The 19,030-nt window shown below is 40.4% G+C and overlaps 2 protein-coding genes across 9 annotated transcripts in view; both read left to right on the top strand.

Annotated features, from left to right (window-relative positions):
• Nucleotides 1–5,765, top strand: part of SLC4A7 (solute carrier family 4 member 7) — a 118,828-nt gene extending 113,063 nt beyond the window's left edge. For all 8 annotated transcript variants that reach the window (XM_053599709.1, XM_053599706.1, XM_053599707.1 and 5 more), the window contains one exon: nt 1,546–5,765. In XM_053599709.1, coding sequence (XP_053455684.1) covers nt 1,546–1,627 — 82 coding nt within the window. In that variant the 3' untranslated portion in view covers nt 1,628–5,765. The remainder of the gene's footprint in view (nt 1–1,545) is intronic.
• An 8,214-nt stretch (nt 5,766–13,979) lies between these two features.
• Nucleotides 13,980–19,030, top strand: part of NEK10 (NIMA related kinase 10) — a 250,365-nt gene continuing 245,314 nt past the window's right edge. Inside the window, exon 1 of the mRNA XM_053600397.1 lies at nt 13,980–14,184. The gene's annotated coding sequence lies outside the window, so the exon portion shown is untranslated. The remainder of the gene's footprint in view (nt 14,185–19,030) is intronic.

Below are 19,030 nucleotides of genomic sequence, written 5' to 3'. Positions count from 1 at the left end.
GGGAAAGAAGAGAATGTCTTGGCAATGATCTTTAACAGAAAAAAGTATTTTACTTTCTTTAAGTTTTTAAGAGAAGGCATACTTTTTGAAAAATTTTTTTAGAACCCATACATTCATATGTTTCAATTAAATCAATCCATTAAATCCACACACATAGAGTCATTGTGTTTGATACTAACTTGAATATATGGAATATGTGTATTAGCCATTTGGGGAGAAAAGTTTTGTGAATTTGTAGGAAATTATTTGATATTTATCTGTATTAACAAAAATTTATGTATACATGGACTTGTCAGTGTAATAACAGTCACATGCAAGGCCAGGCATGGTGGCTCATTCATATAATTCCAGCACTCCAGGTGGGTGGATTGCTTGAACTCAGAAGTTTCAGACCAATTTGAGACTCCTTCTCGACTAAAAATAAAAAAATTAGCTGGGTTGTGGTCCAAACTACTCAGAAGGCTGAAGCAGGAGGATTGCTTGAGCCCAGGAGTTTGAGGTTGCTGTGAGCTAGGCTGAGGCCTTGGCACTCTAGCCTGGGGGACAGAGTGAGACTCTGTCTCCAAAAAAAAAAAAAGGTCACATGCTATATTCCTGTTCTACATAAATATAGTCATATACTAACCAGTTTTAAGGACCTCTTCTTTTTTTTTTTTTTTTTTTTTATTGTTGGGGATTCATTGAGGGTACAATAAGCCAGTTACACTGATTGCAATTGTTAGGTAAAGTCCCTCTTGCAATCATGTCTTGCCCCCATAAAGTGTGACACACACTAAGGCTTCTTTAGTTATAAGAAAAACATAAATTTCTATTGCAAACATACGCAGTTTTTTTTTTTTTTTTTTTTTTGTAGAGACAGAGTTTCACTTTATTGCCCTCGGTAGAGTGCCGTGGTGTCACACGGCTCACAGCAACCTCCAACTCCTGGGCTTAGGCGATTCTCCTGCCTCAGCCTCCCGAATAGCTGGGAGGCGCCCACCACAACGCCTGGCTATTTTTTGGTTGCAGTTTGGCTGGGGCTGGGTTTGAACCCGCCACCCTTGGCATATGGGGCCGGCGCCCTACTTACTGAGCCACAGGCGCCGCCCACATATGCAGTTTTTTAAAAAACAGAATATATATTTTTTAAAGACAGTATTGCTCTGTTGCCCAGGTTGGAGTGCAGTGGTACATTTGTAGCTCCCTGTGATCTCAAACGTCTGGACTTAAGCGTAAGACCAGCCTTAGCCTCCCATTAGTGTTCTACCACACCTGGGTAATTTCTAAACCTTTTGTAGAGACAGGGTCTCATTGCATAGCCCAGGCTGGTCTCAAAGTCCTGGCCTCAAGTGAGCCTCCTACAGTGGCCTCCCAAAGTGCTGGGATTACAGGTATGAGTCACCATGCCTAGCCAAAAAATAGAATTTAAAAAATATACCTTTCCACTTAAGTTTCCTGATAATAGTCATCTCAAAAGGCTTAGTATTGTACTCATTTGTGACCTTATTTAGAATTTAATATTTCTTTATTTAAAAATCATTTATTCTCATTCTTTGTTTTAAATAGCCCTGAAAAACCTGTGAGTGTGAAAATTAATATTGAAGATCAGCCAAGAAAGAAATACACGGATGCTGAAACTTCAGTATAGAATTGAACCAAGAGAAATTATATATAGAGAGATGTATAGATATATACATATATAATGTGTGTATCATGTCACTATATAACAATATTGTATGTCACACCATTTATACGTGACTACTGTTTTTTTTTTTAAAGTAACGTCTGAAGTTTGTTATGAGCACCATGGAGACTCTGTATATAATGAAATGGTCTCTTAGAAGTGAGGTACATGATTCTTACTATTCAAATATTTATTCTGTTGGAATTTTTTTTTCTATTCTGCAATAGAAACGTGGAGAAATGCTTTCAATCTACTTTTCTTAAATCTCTTTGTTCATCAGTTGCAGTTCATACCAACTTGAAGTGATCTTATTTCCTTTATATCTAAAAAAATTTTAGATGCTATTTCACTTTCATTAATGCTTTATGGGACAACCAGGGAGTCTTTATGCCAACGCTGTGGGAAAAATGGTAACATGTCATGGGTTTTCTCTGTGTGTGTTTCATTTCTATAGCTGTCTATTATGTTTCACAAATGATGGCATTTTCTTGGCCATGGAAACGAATGTAGAACAATGGAAACTTTATAAGCAAGAACTATAGTTTTTAACCTTTGTGTTTTAGAAGATTTTTTAAATATAAGTTTCCATTGTAACAAGTAAAATTGCAAATGATTTTATAATTAAGCGTCCATACCAGTCATAAAATAATGAATTTTAAAAGCTGTAAAATGCCAATTTACAATAGTTAAATTTTGTTGCCTTTGTAGACATTTTTTTCTGAATCCTTATATTCTTTTAGAGCTCATAATTCCCATTCCATTTTCTGCCTTTGTTCTCTTTGTCTTAGTGGTGTGGTTTGTATCAGGTTCAAGTTCTTGATTATTTTTCTATTATAAGTAGTATGATTAATCAGGAGTCAGAATTTTCTCATGTGGGGTTTATGATCAGTATTACTTCATTAAGAATTACTTGTGTTTTCTGTTATTAGTCTTTTATTATGTAGATTATATTTAATAGATTGTTTCTTGTGATTTTATTTTAATGTTTTATTTATTTTAATTGATGTGATGCTTAAATATTATATAAACATTTGAAAAGGTAACAAATAATAGAGTAAATTGTTAATGTAAATAGTGGTGCTCACTTGCATATATGTTCATTATCTGAAAGCAGTTAACAGATTTTATCTTTGATATAAAGCACTGCCATATTTGTGTTTTAAAAGGAAATTTGACATTTTATGTTTAGCTCAGATTGATGCCATTCTTCCTGTTGTGTGTTAATAATTGTTAATTGCTCTTCTGAGCTGTATTTTTAACTTCTAACTAATGTTTTTAGTCATCTTTTATTCTTAGCTCCACATAAAATAAATGTTCTTGTTGAGCCTGTAGGACTGGATGAATGGGGTTATGAAACTGATTTGGCAAGAGAATAATTTATACAAATCGAATAAGTATTGAGATGCCACAAAAATATTAAAAATGGTGACATGAATATTAGGATGAAATTTTAGTGAAATTCAGTGCTTTCTGTAATTATTTATAGTCAAATACAAAAGCATAACGAGTTGATCTTTTAGTTTTGAGGATCATGAGGAATGCCAAAAGCTGATATTTTAGCAATTCTGGTGTTTTTAATTTATTCTAAACTCTTTTTTAACTAATGTTTTAATTTCCTCATCTGAGACCATATCGTGAGACTTTAGTTGCAATGATGGATTCAACTTCTGCCTCACCTGAGAGGTTGGAAATGTAGCTGCTTTTCTTGAGAAAATATGGCTGACATCATTTGGTACTACCTAAAGAAGAGTTAGACTGATGGCAATTGATAAGAGTATTGTTCATGGTGCTTAGGATTGTTAATGAGCTTCCATCGAAGTGATTTTTTTATTCATAGCAGCATAAAGGCATAATCATTTCCAAAGACGCTAGTATTTGCTGCTATTTTTAAAACTCCTCTGATATACCTGAACAAGAGGATTCCCTCATATCATTTCCTTGTGTCTGGACATCAAAGGGTTAACAACTGTACTTATGGTTTTAAAATCTAAACTGAAAACTACCTGGGATCTTAGCGTCTCTGTGATTTTACTTAATTATGTATAGTAATTATCCAGTGCCAGAAAAACCATGACTTGCAAAATACTTTGCTCCCAAAATGTTTTTACTATTCTTACTGTTAATGGTTTCTGCTTTCTTTTGATTACTTGACTTACAAAATGATCTGATCTGACTACTCCATTGAAGAGCAAAGGTAACTCATGTTTAAGTCATTAACTGCCTGTTTTAAGTGGTTATGATTTCTTCCACTATTTTTGAAAAATAACAATCATGAATAGCATTCATTTGCAAGACAGTGAAAAATGTAATTTACTTCATATGTTGATTTTTAAATATTGCCTTAAATAGGTGTATATAAACAATAGTAATTGTATGTACTGATTTACCTCAAGGTGCAAAATAATTTAACCTGTACATATTCCATTTACAAATAAATTCATTTATATAGTTCTACACTTTCTTAGATGCCTTGATTTCCAGAATGGAGCTTAGTGCTACTGAATACCTTGGCCACAGAGCCACCTCAGGATATTCTTTTCTCCATCCTGTTTTATTTATTTATAGATGTCTGTGTACACAAACTATCATAAATCCTGATGCTGACCATCTGAAATTTACTTTCTTCTGAATGCTGTTTCAATCTAAAATAGCAGCTTTTGAGAAAACAATGAACTGACTTCCTTATGATAAAAGGATGATTCTGTATATCTTTAATAGTATTAGATATGCTGAAGTGAAGCACACCATCTTTCTAAAGTGTGTGCATGTGTGTTTATGTATATTTGTGTGTGTGTGAGAATGTTACTAGTCTTAAATCTCTTAGGTGGTTGAAGAATGCTTTGGTGTACCAGTGTTCATGTTTGCCAAGTCTTCTGTAAAAATGTGTAGGACAAAATTTTGATGTGCTGATGCATACATTATAATGCAGATGTGTTTGTCACTTAAAATTATTAACTTTTGTTTTTCTCTATCGAAAAAAGCATTTCTGTTTATTCCACAGTGCGAGTATAACAGCTTTCTAACTTCTACTTTTTACAAATGTAGGCTCAAAATTCTGTAAAAGACAAATGCCCTCTGAAACTGAGAAGTAACACCAAGAGCTTGCTTTGTTTAAAGGAGTATATCATGTACATCAGTTCTGTAAATGTGCTCCACAGTTTAACATGTGAATACTATTTTAAAGTGCTCAGATTTCGGATGTGTAAGCCATTGATATAACATTGTAATTCAAAATGTTTATATTAAATAATTTAATGTTTTAAATTTATTTATGTAGATCACATCATTGTTATCGTATGCAGTGAAAATATGTGAAATGTCTTTTGCTTTATTCCAGCAATTATTTATTTTTTTAGAAAGTAAATTTAAAGACGTCAAGGACAAAGTTAAAAATAGTGTTCAAATTGCAATATTTGGTAATTTTTTTTTGTTTTGTTTTTTTTGCAGTTTTTGGCTGGGGCTGGGTTTTTTGAACCCACCACCTCTGGTATATGGGGCTGGCGGCTTACTCCTTGAGCCACAGGTGCCACCCAATATTTGGTAATTTTAATGTTTTGTCTTTTTTCTAACTTTACAAAAAGTAAAATGTCAAGTTTAGGAAAACATAATTGGAAATGGAATCATCTAAAGATCATTTTTAAAATTAAATTTAATTAGCACATATTGACTTCAACGTTTGCACACTGATTAGTTTATTGTTGTGGCTTTTCTTTTGTTGCTTTATTATTCAAGGTCTCCCCCCCACTCCCAGGGTTGGGGGGAGGTTGTCTTTTAATGTTTACTACTTTTAAATAAGCAAAAATTGAATTTTATTGTTCATTTATATAATATTTGATACGTTGGTGTAATTTCACAGTACAATTCCAATTTTTATGACTTTTATAATTACACTGATACTTTCTTTTGTAATAAAATCCAAAGTAAATTAAACATTTAAATTGTAGAACTGTTATTTTTCATTTATATGAAGTACAAGTCTCTACTGAGTTTATAATGTGAATGATCCTGCCTTTCAAATTTGTTTTGTAATTATTAGAGGAAAACTATTTTTTTGGGAGATGTTATTGAAGTTGATTGAGCAATAAAAGTCTACTTAATTAGTTTTTGGCTATTTTCTTTACTTTATACTTTATGAGAAGAGCCACATCTGTTTCTCAACTTGAGATGGATGGGGAAATGAGTGATTTCTGTTTCCTATCTCCTAATATTGATGTGTTTCAGTGGGAGAAAGACAAGAACACAGTGAGGAAAAAAATGTAATAAAATAGTTGCATTTTTGCAATGATATTCAATAGTTCAGGAATAGTGAAGTTAAAGCCCTTTAAACAGGGCTGTTCCATTTTTTTTCCCTATGTTAAGACATGTCTATTTAGAAATTTTGCTGTGTGATATGCAGTGATTTGCATGATAATACCTCTCACTGGCTCAAGGCTTGCTTTTTCTTTTTTGTATTTATTTAATGGCTGTTTTTATTATGAATTCTTTTCTTAATAGCAAATGGCAGGTCTTGGATTGTTTTCCATCTGGCATGTGTGTGTATAACACTTTTCTATTGTGTTTTATGCACTAAAAGCTTCCGTTATCTCACCATGAATTTTATAATGTTTGGAAGTCAGATGGGTAAATGTGCTTACAGTTTTGGAAATTTTGTTTGCGTTTATTTTAGGAAAAATATATTTTTGTCTACTTACAATTCCAGTTACAGAACTTTGAGAAGTATTTTGGAAGAGAGGAAGAAAGAGGAAAGGAAAATAGTAAATTTCTCACTTTTTGTTTGCGCTAATTGAGGCATATCTGATTTCTTGAGTATCAGTTTTTCCCCTGGTTTACCTTGCATTCCTACCTCTGTGCTTTTCATGAAAACATGTCTGTTGTTTGGGAAACCCTCCTTTACGCTTCTCTGTTATTCTTTTAAAGCCTAATTTAAATTCTGCCAATATTTCAAAATTTAGTCAGCCTTCTGCTCTCAGTCTACAAGACCACTCTCATCCCCTCCACTCAAAGTGTGTGTGTGAGATTTAAATATCCTTTTCTTGCCCTACACTAGAGGCATTTTAGAAATTTTGGGAAGTGGTTTTGTTTTTTTGTTGTGGCTATCCTGAATATGTATTTCAGTGCATTTGTGAGTTACCTTTATTCTTATATGCTATAGTTTGGACATTATACTGTTAATGTTACCTATGTATTATTCATTTCAGGATATAGTGAACAGGGTATTAGAAAACAGAAATAGAGTGAGTTTTAGGTCTTCACAGTCCTGCTGCATAAGCTGTATAAGTTTGCTGCAGGATCCCATTGCAGTCTTACATACTTTTATTGTTGCAGGAAAACAAGGCCCAGCAGAGAGAAAGAGCACCCAAAGACCACGTTTATAAGAGGAAGGGCTTTATTCACCAGCCGGGAGCTTACGGAATTCCAAATGGCCTCGCTCCTCGACTGCTTTGGTCTTTCCCTTTTTATTGACAATCAAAAAGTTCCACCCCACAGGTACCCTTCTCATTGGCCAGTTTGAATCAAGGGAGAGATGTTATTCCCACCCCTACAGAACTACAGGATTTCACAGAACTTGGAAATTTCCAAGTTTCAGGAAGTTAAGTTTACAAATTTCCAAGAGCTGAGTCACCGTGGAGAGGACCCTGCATGTGTATCCTTGTGGTCTCCTTGAGAAGACCTGTTCTTCTAGACCTCACCCTTCTCAGCTATCTTCTCTCATTCCTCCCTTTTGAGACTCCCAATATATTTTAATTTGGGGTCTCAATATCAGCTTGTTTCTGCAGGTGCCAATATTAATTACTTTTCAGCACTGAGTTTTTAGGGACTGTGACTCTTCTTGGGTTCTCTACTCAGGCCGTAATAGTACCATGATGGTGGGCTAATATACATACGAGTTTTTACTTTTCCTTGTGACATTTCCCCCCTTTTCCCAAAATTGAAAGTCCAATTAAGACAAGTCCCTCGAGGAGTTTCTTCAGGCTTCAGCCGTGTGTTGACCAGCCAGCTCCCAGTATGTGGCTGGAGCAGGGCATGTTGATTGTCTTAAAAGTTACCTTTACTTTCCAAGGGGCAGTGAAGCCCCATTCAGCCATCTGTGATGACTCCAGGTGAGGATTCTTTCCACCTTCACTGCTGTGTGTGTGGTCAGAATGATGGTGTAAAGTCCTTTCTGCCTTGGTTTCAGGGGGACCACGTTCTGATTCCAGACCTAGACTTGGTCCCCTTGATCTTCCAGAGAGAAAAGATGTACAGACACAAAAGATTAAACAGAACACAGTTAATTACCCCAGTGGAGATTTTCCTTGTTACTCTTTCTAGGGTTTTTGTCTATTCAGTTCAGTCTTTCCCAGTTCTTTTAGGAGTTCCTGCTAAATTGCAGAGAATTGACAGAGGCCTCTTTGAACAACACCAGTGGCAAGGCCTGCATCCAGTTAAGCATTGCTTCCTGGCAGAGTTTACCAATTTCTGCTCTTATGGTCCTGTTCATGCATTTTACCCTGTCTAAGCTTTGAGGCCTATAAATTATTCAAAGCTTTAGCTTATTATTTGCACTAGTTCTGTTATGAAAGGTAGCCCATTGTCAAATTTAAAACAGAGTGACAACCTAAACAATGGGACGATTTCTCTGGGCAATACTTTACTACTTCAGGAGTCCTTTTTTCCTGGTGGGGAAGGCTTTTACCTATTCCAAGTCTGAAAGACCATCACCAGCCAGTACTTGTTCCCTCTAAACCTGGGCATTTTAGTAAAGTCTACCTGGAAGTCCTCGAAGGGCGTTGCTCTATATGACTGGATTCCTGGGCGCTGATTCTTGGCACGCATTGAACTGGCTGCAGGTGACACACTATAGACTGACAATTTTGGCCAGGGCTGCCAGGTGGGAGATGTAGAAGTACTGGCCCAGCAACTTCATCAAATACTCCTGTCACCACAGTGGGTCTTAGAATCTGGGGGACTGCTACTCGTCTATCTGGCATCTTTATTCATCCTCCCTCTGCTTCCTGGTTCCCCTCCGCTGACAACCATTCCTTCTCCCGGAAGTAGATAGGGGTGAGGGGAGCCACTGGTGATACCTGGTGTGGCTGGGAGGCAGCCCTCTTTGCCTCAGTGTCAGCTCTGGTGTTCCCTTTAGCAATGGTGGAAGCATCTCTTTGATGTCCACGACAGTGCATAACTGCCACTTTTGGGGGTTTCCATACTGCCTCTAGCAACTTAAGTTATCTCCTGCTGATACTTAATGTCTTTTTTTTTCCCCCAGAATTTAATAGTCCCTTCTCCTTGTACAATGTCCTGCATACTTTAAGAGTCAGAAAAGCATTCAAATTTTTCCCTTGACTTAGTTCTAAGGCTCCAGTCAAGGCAATTAACTCAGCCTTCTGAGTCAATGTCCTTCGAGGTAGGGGCTTAGCCTTCATAGTCTCTGTTAAGGTGACCACTGCATACCCAGCCCGCTGCTCACCTTGCACCGTCACGTAACTGCTTCCATACAAGTCCCAGTCTGCATCTGTCCAGGGCTGGTAACGCAAGTCAGGTCTGCTAGAGTACACATTATCTATAACTTCCGTACGGTCATGCTCAGTCTCTCTTCCACTGACTGGAAGGAGCATGGCTTGGTTTAGAGTGTTGCATTAGAGAGCCAAAAATGTCCCTTAGTATCCATTAAATTGACCGCAGAATGCAGTACTTTCACTCTGAGATCCTGCCCTAGAGTCAGCTTATCAGCTTCTTGCACAAGGAGAGCAGTAGCAGCTAGAGCACATAAGCAGGGTGGCCATCCTTTTGCCACTCCATCCAACTGCTTAGACAGGTAGGCTACAGGCCTTGGCCAGGACCCAACCAGCTGGATTAACACAACCCCAGCCATTTTATCTCTCTCTGAGACATACAGAGTAAAGGGCTTGGCCAAGTCTGGCAGTCCCAATGCAGGTGCAGCCATCAGCCTCATCTTTAGCTGAGAGAAGGCATGTTCCTGTTCTCCCTACTCCAAGGGCTCTCCCTCCTCTCCTTTCGTTGCCTCATACAAGGGTTTAGCTACGACAGCAAAGTTGGAGATACAAAGACGACAGAAGCCAACCGGGCCTAAGAATTTCCAACCCTGCTTTTGGCTCGTGGGGCTGAGGAGGTGATTAATGACCTGCCTCTATTTCATGCCTAGATACCTCTACCCCTGCTGGATAGTAAATCTTAGATAAAGTACTTGCTGCTGGCAAATCTGGGCCTTCGTTTGGATACTTTATAGCCACCTACCTCTAGACGTCATAAAAGACAGTCCATGCCTTGGGCGCAGCCCTCTTGGGTAGGGTGTCCTGAAAGGTCAATAACATTGGAACAGCACACATTTTAATTCCTCAGCTGGGAATTTCTGGAGGTCACGAGCCAGCCCTTCTCCAAAAATCGTGGTTGTTTTGAATCCCTGTGGCAACCTGGTCCATGGGTACTGTTTCCATGTCTGGTCTCTCCCACTGGAAAGCAAATAGCCTCTGGCTTCCCAGAGCCAGTCTTATACTGAAAAAGACATCTTTTAAGTCCAGACAAGTGGGCCATTTGGCTTCTGCTGGCAGCAGATTCAGCAGAGTAGGATGCAGTGTTACAGTTACATAATTTACTGGAAAATTCTAGATAACATTTAATACTGCACAAGTTTTTCCATTGTAGCCAACAGGCGACCTTTGTTGAGTCTTAAGGCTTCAGAGTAAATATAATTACTGTATATAATTCTATACTTTTTGGTCAGTCTCTTAGTCCCATTTAACAGATCAATTTAGTAAAACAATTACGTGTCATTTTATGAGTTGACAGTATAGACAAGTCTGGGATCTAAATACAGGTGGACCACAGCCTCTTTTTCCTCCTTTTAAACTATTTTTCTCTTACTCTCAAAAACTCACTTCCCACAAAACAGGATCCCAGTTTACCATGAAGTCACCCATTCACTCAGCCAAACTGATAACTAGAAGGTTTAAAAGGCAAGAATCTTAACCTTTGACAAAGATTCCATTTCCCCAATAATTTAAACAACCAAATTATTACATTTTACAAATGGGAGACATTTATAAGATGTAACATTGATATAGGATTTTCCCCCTCAGGGCTGGACAGGGAACCCCCATTCTTCAGGATCAGGTGAGCTTAGACATCAGACTCCCATCTCCAGGCACAAACCCTCTGAGCCTCAGCAAGGTCATGGACGAAGCAGCCCGAAATCTTTTGGATGGCTCCACTCTAAGTAGCACACACCCTAATCCCTTCCCCAGACAAATCTGCAGCAAAGACCTAATAGCCTTGTCCAAGGTGGCCCTGCATTTATTCATTTGCTAGAACACTCCTTTAGTTTGTAAAGGTATTTTTCCATCTACCAAGTCCTGGCCGAAATATCTCTCAGGGCCAATTGTTTACCCCTAGAAAAAGGACTTATGCAGGAAACCTCCAATCTGGGCCTCCTTCCACCTTCCAGAGGCTGCTCACCTTGGACACCTGTTGCTTATATGGTACAGCCTTGTGCAGCACGAGATTTACACTCTTCCCCAGATTTTCAAGGGCCAACCAGAGCTCACTGAACTGCCTGAACCACAACACTTTCCAAGGCACGACCCCTCTACCAATAGCTCTGGCACTCTCCACTCTCTCTGCATGTCCCTCAGTCCAACAAAATGCCATTTTATCACTTATCTGTGGCCCTAGGTCTCAATTCTCAAATTCCTGAGACCAAACACTCACTGAAGAAATTCCAGTAACAAAACTACAACAACATTCTAATGTCTTTTCATTTTCTCCCAAGTCCCACATGGCCACGTGGCCGCCACCAAAGACAGAAAGCAGAAAACCTGGAACTTCCAGTTTCTCTCAGAATAGCCAGGGGGCAAAGTTGGAACAAGGAAGAAGGGCACATTCACACATAAGTTTCACCCCATGAATGGGGGCCGGGGGTGAAACCCCACCTATTGTCATTCTCAGTCATTCTCAAAGCACTCACACGCACACAATTCCAACTCACTTCTTAACCTGCGCACCTCGATTTCCCACTCGAGCTGCCACTTAGCCATAGGAGGCGAACCAACACTCCCCTAGGCCCTGTGAAGGGAGGCCCAACTCCACCCTCGCAGTTCTCAGTCACACCACAGCCACACACTCTCACACACCTCTCAACAGACCTGCTGGTGATCTAATGCCCAAGGAGTTGATCAGGCTCCTCTTCCACTAAAACTGTAGTGGGAGCCCCAGATTGATCATACCTTGCCTTAGACGTCTCCCTGAGTAGGTACCCGTTACTGCATGCCAGTTCCTCCCCGTGTTTGACTCCTTGAAGACCCGCCGACGGGGTCCTTTCTCAGCCCAGTTGAGGCATCCACACAGGGAGGCCAAGCTGCCTCCCTGGCGTGCCCAGTGGTTCACGTCACCCAGGCCGATCAGGGGCCCCCATGTGGGTGTCCAGAGGATTGGCGGCAACTACCAGGTGCATGTTCTCTCCAGGGGTGATCTGGCTTCCCCGTCAGGGAACCAAAAATGTAGCAGAAAAACAAGGTCCAACGGAGAGAAAGAGCACCCAAACACCACATTTATAAGAGGAAGGGCTTTATTCACCAGCCGGGAGCTTATGGCATAGAAGAATTCCAGATGGCCGTGCTCCCTGACTGCCTTGGTCTTTCCCTTTTTATTGACAGTCAAAAAGTTCCACCCCACAGGTACCCTTCTCATTGGCCAGTTTGAATCAAGCGGGAGATGCTATTCCCACCCCTACAGAACTACAGGATTTCACAGAACTTGGAAATTTCCAAGTTTCAGGAAGTTAAGTTTACAAATTCCCAAGAGCTGAGTCACCGTGGAGAGGACCCTGCATGTGTATCCTTGTGGTCTCCTTAAGAAGACCTGTTCTTTTAGACCTCACCCTTCTTGGGTATCCTCTCTCATTGTCACATTACACAGTACAATATAGACTTAGCATTTGCAGATTATAGTGCACCTCTGCTAGAGTGGGTGTTGTCATTCATATCACTTGCATCTGCCCCTTCACAGACAGCTCAAACATTAGACATTTTTGCTGAGAAAAAGATGGGAATCTTGGTTGCTAGTCTGATGAAGATTAGAAATTCAATAGCCTTACTGCTTACTATTTAGAAGGTATGTATAGAATACTTCCTCAACTCGATGTCTTTCTGTCCCCATCACCTTTTTGATTTTTGATTGCTAATATTAATCCTGATGGTTTTATGTTCTCTGAAATCTAATTAGTTCCTGTTACATTCACCTGAGTTTGGTTTTTCATCTCACTTTTTATCTTTCTGAAATAGGCTTTTACTTTTTTAATTGAGAAAAATGCTTTCAATTACATAAATCCAAGCATTGTTATCCTATTGGGCCTACTTTTCAAAGTAGAGGAACAGCAGGGAAGGGTTCACAGTATTCATTTAAAATCAAGTTTTGGGAGATATAATCACCAGTGCTGAAACACAAATGGGCATTTAGAATGATATTAAGATGGGATTATATAGGTCACTGTCTAGAAGACATTGATATGAGACCATAATTGTGATTAAGACTTGAGCTCTGGACTCCATCACTAGCTCTGCCATGTGGTGCTACTTAGGAAACTTAATGGGCCTCCACAACTCTATGATAAAAAAAATAATGACTACCAGTTGATGTTGTGAAGAGTAGAAGAAATTAATATGAGGAACGAATTTGGAATCGTGCCAGCACAAAATTCAGTACTCAATAAATTCGGTATTTAGAATTTTTTTAAAGCTCCCATGTCAACTATTTTAATGCTTTAAAGCAATTCACAATTTTTAAAGAAACTTAAGAATTTTACAAAAGGTGCACTACCATGCAAATCTCTTGAATCCCAGCCAGCTCACTCTTATTTTCACAGCCTCATACAGTGTGCCTCATGTTTACCATATGAAAAGTATTTAGCATGTTGCATTGATTCCTTATTAAGTTAAATCTTTGCTTTGAAAGAGAACTGATTTAATTTTTAGCCTTTTGCAGTTCTTGAAATTAAATACTCCAGGATGAAGCTTCCCTTTCCCACCGAAGACTAGGCACACCAAGTCCAGAAAACTTTGACGGCCTTTAGGAGACCTGTGATAGCTGTATGGCCAGGCCAAGTGGCTGCGGTGCAACCTTAAGGCACTGTCTCGCCTACTGGTTGCGGGTGGGCGGGACCCAGCTGGTTCTTTGGTTGCTATGGCAACTGCCGCAGGCGTCATCTGTCGTTAGGTGCTGTGCACTTAGCAGCATGGCTGTTCCCTATTGGCTGAGGTGTCTCGGCGGGTCAGAGAAAGAAGTGTCGGCATTGGTTCAGGCAGCGCCGGTTGGTAGCCTGAAGGAGGATTTGATTGAAAAACCGACGGTGCAGCTGGCCGGGGCTCCCCCAAGGTTGAGGGGACTGGGAGTGGGCTGCAGGGAGGGCGGGACGGGCTGAGACTGGACGGGACCCCGGATCTGGAGCAGCGGGTAATAGAGCAGCGAGGATGAGAAGGACGATTTGGAGATTGGTTTGAAGGAGGGACCATCCCTCCGGCGCGGTGAGTGGGGCGGGAGCCTTACTGCGCGGTGTCGGCGCGAGGTTTGAGGCAGGGTCCCCGGGGAGATGCCCCCAGCTCCCTGCGGAGCGGCCCGGAGAATGCAGGCTGTCCTGGGGAATGAGTCACTTGCCTGAGCCAGTCTCCTCAAAACAAATGGGTTTGTGTTGCACCGATGGATGGTGGGAAAGTTGCCTCCAGTGATGTTTGATGGCGCTTCCATTTCCATGAAATTTAAACCGAGCCTCGTTAAACGGAGCCTGAGCGTGTTCCTTTCAATCTGCTCGACGCCTCTGGAGTCTAGTTCTTAATCTCTGTGAGCGTCGCTTTTCTGCTTCCCCTTGATGGTGCAGCTCTGATTGGTTCCTCTGCTTTCCTGCTCCACCTGAGTGAGCCCTTCCACTTCCTCACCTTCAAGCACTGTCCGTTGATACCTAGAAAGCCTTCCACCTTGGGCCTGGCCTGCACCGCTAAGCACCAGAAGCCAAAATCTAACCGCTAGTTAACTGTACACATGTGCAATCCTAAATGCAACCCCCCACCTGAGGGCTACTGCCCTTGAAATATCTTTTTTTTTTTTTGAGGCAGTGTCTCACTTTGTCGCCCTTGGTAGAGTGCCCCGGTGTGATAGTTTACAGCAATCTCCAACTCCTGGGTTCAAGTGATTCTCTTACCTCAGCCTCCCGAGTAGCTGGGACTACACGCGCGGGTCACAACATCTGGCTATTTTTAGGGACGGGGGTCTGGCTCTTGCTTAGACTGGTTTTCAACTTGTGAGCTCAGGCAATCCGCCCTCCTCGGTTTCCAGAGTGCTGGGATTATAAGCGTGAGCCACCGCACCCAGCCTTGGATTCTCTATTTTAGGCACTACCGTTCATTCAAAACCCACACTCTGGGCGACCTCCTTGACACTTACCTGCTCTTTCTCTGCATCTGCATCTCCGACTATCAAGGCTATACCTTCTTAATAGATGTTGAACCAGTTCCCATATCACCATCTCTATTCTGCTCTGGTCCTGTCTAATCCATTTCCCTCAACATTGTTAGACTGGTCTTTTAAAAAAGTATATAAGAGTATTTCCCTTTCCTGCTTAAAGACCTGCAAAGATTTTCCATTACCCTAATCTAATCCTTAGTTGGGCCTTCTATCAGCAATTCTTTTTTGTTTGTTCCCGGAACATGCTACCGTCTCTCCTGTGTGTGGTTATCTCACCTGTTGCTCACCGCCTAGCACGGGCTCCTTTTTTTCACCCTCCCTAGCCCTGCTCTCCCTCCCCATTCTTTGTGTGTTGCCTGATTACTTTTCTGCTTCTTCCTCTAGACTCTATGAGAGACACAATATGACCAAGAGGGCAGAGGCCATGTTTGTCTTACCATTATTGTAATTCTAGCAGCCAGCTCAGTACAAGGCATGTAGCAGGTGTTCAACAAATAACTTGTTAGATGAGTGAATCTCTAAAATTAGAAGTTAGGCTCAGCACAGTTACTCAGTGGTTAGGGTGCCAGCCACATGCACTGGGGCTGGTGAATTCGAACCAGGCCCGGGCCTGCTTTACAACAGTGACGACAACAACAACAACAAATAGCCAGGCATTGTGGCAGGCGCCTGTAGGCCCAACTACTTTCCAGGCTGGGGCAAGAGAATCACTTAAGCCCAAGAGTTTGACGTTGCTGTGAGCTGTGATGCCATGGCACTCTACCAAGAGTGACATAGTGAGACTCTGTTTCAGAAAAAAATAAATTAATAAATAAAATTAGAAGTTATTTTTTTATGGCATCCTTATTAGTTCTAGAAAAGCCAGAAATAACTTCTGGCCAGTGAAATTTTTGTTTATAAAAGCTGACTGTTCAATTTACAGGGTTTACTTTAATTTCAAAATTGTGGATTTCAATGCACAGTCTATATATTTCATTCCATAGTCATTGTCATGGAAGTTGTTATTATGTGGCTTAAGTTTAAAAGGGGAGAAAAAGGGGGAGCGTGAGAGAGAGTACAGCATTATTTGCAAAAACTAAGCTTAGAAGTCACACATTAGGTGGGTTGTAGCACTATAGCACTTTAGCTCTGTGGTCCTTAACAAATTACTTAGCCCAGGGGTCCTCAAACTTTTTAAACAGGGGCCAGTTCACTGTCCCTCCGACCATTGGAGGGCCCGACTGTAGTTTAAAAAAAAAAACTATGAACAAATTTCTATGCACACTGTACATATCTTATTTTGAAGTAAAAAAGCAAAACGGGAACAAATACAATATTTAAAATGAGGAACAAGTAAAGTTAAATCAACAAACTTACCAGTATTTCAATGCGAACTATGGGCCTGCTTTTGGTTAATGAGATGGTCAATGTTCGGTTCCATATTTGTCACTGCTAGTCGTAACAAATGATGCAAGTGTGCATCAGTTAGTCTAGATCTGGTTGGAGATTTCAGATGTTTCATTCTGAAAAAAGTCTGTTTACAGACATAAGTGCTGCCAAAGATGGTTGCCATTTTGAGTGCATGGTTCCTGAGATTAGGCTATGTCTCAGAGGGGAGAGATGCATAGAAATTAGGAAGGCTGCTTGACTTGAATGTGTCTTTCAGAGCGTCACAATTCTTCACTTCAGCCAGTTCCATTTGGTAAATCGTAACCACATTTTCAATGTCAATAGAAAATGGGTTACGGAAAAGCTGTATGTCCTGTTCAAGAAGATGAAGCTCTTTAAATCTAAATTGGAACTCCTTTTGCAACTTTCTCAGTGAATCCACACATGTTTTATTTGGGAATGCAACCAATGGATTTTCCGCTAACAGATTTTGAGTTGTGGGGAGATGGCAGAAATTTTCCTCCTTCACTTGTTTGATGAGGAGGCCTAATTTTACTTCAAATGCTTTCACATGTGATTGTGTATCACAGATGAGCTTCCCCTTTCCTTGAAGTTGCACATTGAAACTGTTGAGTAGCTCTGTTACATCTATCAGAAAGGCAAGGTGCCATTTCCATTCTGCATCATTGAGCTCTGGTACTTCTTTGTTTTTTGAAAGCAGAAAAGCTGTAATCTGTGGAAGTAAGTCATAGAAATGTTTCAAAACTCTCCCTCGACTCAGCCAATGGACTTCTGTGTGATACGGAACATCTTCATAGGCAACATTTAGCTCAGACAGAAATTCTTGAAATTGGCTGTGGTTTAGTGCATTAGCTCTAATGAAGTTAACACAAGATATCACAGTTTTCATAAGAGTCCCACTTCAGTGATTTACTACACAGCATTTGTTGGTGGATGAGGCAGTGTATGGCTATTGGATGAGAATGGTTATGTTTGTCCATCTCTTGGTTAATGTGAACAATTACTCCTTTCTTAGACCCCACCATGCTAGGAGCACCATCAGCTGTCACACTGGCTAGTTTTGCCCAGGCCAGCTCCAAACTATTCACAGTTTGGCAAAACTTTTCATAAAAATCCTCTCCTGTAGTTGTTCCTTTGATGCTTTGCACTGCAGAAAGCTCTTCCATGACTTTGAAATAGTCATTCATCCCACGAATAAAAATTAAAAGTTATGCAGAATCACGAACATCATTACTTTCATCGAGTGCCAAGGAAAAGGTAGGAAAGTTTTATGTGGAGTTTTGCAAATGCTGATGCAAATTGTCTCCCGTTTCTTCGATCCTTCGTGTAATTGAGGGTCCTGAAAGACTCAGTGTACTAAATAAATCAGCCTTCTCTGGACACATCTCTTTGGCAATAGAAAGAAGGCATTCTTTAACAAATTCTCCCTCCACGAATGGTCTGCCAGTACACGCTATTAGCTTGGCAACTTGAAAACTTGCTCTCAGTGATGAAGCATTTAGCTGTTTCTGCTTCACACAAGTATTTTGCTGAGTTGTCAATGTATATTTCAGTTTTAATATTTTATCTTTTCTCACTTCTCCAACCAAACAATCATATTTATCTTTATGTTGAGTTTGATAGTGTGGACACAAATTGTATTCTTTGAACACAGACACTATATTCTGGCATATCAAACACACAGCTCTTTCCTTGTACTGCATGAAAAAGTAATCATAAGTCCACTGTTCTTTGAATATCCTACACTCCGAGTCAATTTTTCTCTTTCTTGATATCATTGTATCCTAGGGATTCCAAATTGCTATTAGTAAAATACATATACATATATATATATATATATATATATATATATATATATATGTATATATACAGTGCTCCAAAAACAATATGCCAGCAATAACTTTGCCCACACAGAGACATATAGACTGCACTGCCCATCAATGCAGTCTGATCAGTGCCCATCAATGCAGCCTTGCCAGTCCACATCATTTCAGCCTCGCCAGTGCCCATATGGTGGAACTCCGCTTTTACCTCAGGCTCACACTGGTGCAGTGCGGGAACAGGCACGATTACAGAGCCAGTTCCTCCACCACCTTTCCAGTTCACACTACTCTGTGTGAAACGCACTGTGATCTGTGAACTGGCACAGGAATCTGATCGCATGGGTCTTCTCACTCATGCGATCAGATTCCACTGCAGGAAAAAAGAAGGCACATATGCCTTTTTTTCTTCTGAATCTAATGCAAGTTCAGCCATACAAGCATATGGCTGAACTCGCACTGCTCAGAGATCGCAGCAGTGTGAACTGGGGCTTACACAGCACACAACATTCAACATCATACCCAACTGAATAGCAATCAGAATATAAATGCACTTACTGTCAATTAAATTGCGTTTCCTACTCCTCGGTTTTCTGCAGAGCCAGATTAAGTTCCCATGGGGTCCTAGGCAGATTACCAGTTTGGAGCCCCCATGCGATAACACTGAACACTGACCATTTGCATTAACACTGACCACTGACCA

Source organism: Nycticebus coucang, chromosome 8, assembly GCF_027406575.1.
Source record: "Nycticebus coucang isolate mNycCou1 chromosome 8, mNycCou1.pri, whole genome shotgun sequence".
Lineage (NCBI taxonomy): Eukaryota > Metazoa > Chordata > Mammalia > Primates > Lorisidae > Nycticebus > Nycticebus coucang.
Note: the sequence above shows the minus strand (reverse complement) of the source record. Positions and strands in the feature narration are given on the sequence as shown.